Source organism: Morone saxatilis, unplaced genomic scaffold (genome assembly GCF_004916995.1).
Source record: "Morone saxatilis isolate NCDOM2014 unplaced genomic scaffold, NCSU_SB_2.0 Contig17, whole genome shotgun sequence".
Lineage (NCBI taxonomy): Eukaryota > Metazoa > Chordata > Actinopteri > Moronidae > Morone > Morone saxatilis.
In genome coordinates this window covers 19,764,820-19,766,654 of record NW_023339729.1, presented here as the reverse complement: position 1 = coordinate 19,766,654, position 1,835 = coordinate 19,764,820, and the positions used below count along the sequence as shown (strand labels likewise).

Below are 1,835 nucleotides of genomic sequence, written 5' to 3'. Positions count from 1 at the left end.
TTTTTGTTACCTTAGAATGACCCTTTTAGACACTGCGGGTCACCTATGTCCACTCTGCTGAACCACCATGTTTCTACAGTATTCCTGAGGGGAAAAACCCAAATCTGCCTCTAGATAGGGGCGTTCATGTTTTTCACACATTTTGTAGCCACCATAGTTTCTTCTTTGAACTTGGAAGAGGGGGGGAAGCAAGGGAGTTGCAATCTGCAAGAAATGCCACTAAATCCTACACACTAGGCCTTTAAGCTTATGTCAGCCAATATATCAGTGTAGCTGTAGTGCTTACAGGATTAAAAAAGATGTTGTGTACCACCACATACCACGTGGCTAGATACCCAAAAAGATACATGAGAAAATCTTCTTTGTTTGGATTTGATCATACATATGACCTTCACTATGTCTTTCTTTCTGGCACGATTTTTATCGCTGCTGTGTACTTAAAAGTAATGTGTAAATAATTTACTTACCTGGAGCAAACCAGGAAATAGTCTGGAGAGGCTTTAAGCACCTAATGTTTGTTGTAGTAGTTGAACTACAACAAAGAAACAGCTACTACATTATGCATTCAAGCAATTATACCTGATCTTAACAATAAGTCGGACCAATGAGCATTTGTGCATGCAGGCTTTCATTTGAAGTCGTACAGTATACAAAATGTATGAGGTGTAATCACTGAAAATTGGGCCTGTTATCATGAAAGCAAAGCATATGACCATGTATTTGTTATCCTGAATACTATATTGAACCCCCTTCAACCTCTAATTTCTGTAATATCACTGCAATTAACTTTTCAATGGATGCTGGAGGGCTGGGTTCTGAATGATATCTGTCCATCTGATGTTGCCTTTCACATGCAAATGACGAACCAGGCTGTACAACCCAGTAGGAAATCAGCCCCCCACCTACACACACATGCACACACTCATTCACAGCCATTATTATTTCCTGAAGAAAGAGCACAGATGAATTTGGCCTTGGCCTGCAGGCACAGCTTGATGAAAGACAGGCAACTGATCGCCCCAGTGACACCAGTAAAGACTATTTTATAAGTAGTGGTAGAAGAATGGTAGGAGCAGGGGAAGAATTTGATAGGGCAGGGTGGATAAGTGGGCACCAGCTACTAGCCTGAGGTTCAGAAATGTGTTTATCTGGCCAAGCACAGGGTGCTTTGGGATGTTACTCTGTGTGTGTCTGGTTCAGTCTGTGCAAGCTTGTGTTTGTTATACCAGGTTTTTTTAAAGGGGTTTGGGAAGCACGGATATGACCCAACACCAGATGTAGCATTACAATAATATTTAATAGTTTTTCTCCCTTATATTAGATTTTTTTTAAAAACACTGAAGCTAAGCTGAAACAGCAAGCAAGCCAAGATTTGTGAATTTCATTGATGAAGAGTTTAATATCTATTAAAACCACAAAGGTACTCAGAGATCTGTGTTTATCTGCAGGGTACAGGACCTGAGGGAGCTGGGGGAGCTGTCTCCTCACTGGGACAACTTAAGAAAAGAGGTGATGACACGATATGGAGGAATCATCAGCTCCTACCAGGAGACTTTGGCTGAACTGGACAAGATTACTGGTATGACTGCACCTGCTCCTAAAGTTTACATTCATGTACACTATGTGCCCACACATGTATTCATGCACATGCAAACAGTGGTGTTTTTCTCAAAATCATATAAACACACTGGGTTTTGGCATGTCCTTGGTTCCATAGTCTATGTTTAAATGTGATTGTCTGAGGTTTTCTGTTGAGTATATGAAAATGCTTGCTTTTTGGATGGAAAGTCAACATTGAGCATGTTGCTGTAGTGTAAAAAAAAAAATATATATAT

The 1,835-nt window shown here is 40.3% G+C and overlaps 1 protein-coding gene across 1 annotated transcript in view; it reads left to right on the top strand.

Moving 5' to 3' along the window:
• Positions 1-1,835, top strand: part of inpp4b (inositol polyphosphate-4-phosphatase type II B) — a gene marked incomplete in the record, with an annotated part of 103,360 nt that overhangs the window by 58,356 nt on the left and 43,169 nt on the right. Inside the window, 1 exon segment of the mRNA XM_035659923.1 lies at positions 1,449-1,579. Within this exon segment, the coding sequence (XP_035515816.1) occupies positions 1,449-1,579 (131 nt within the window).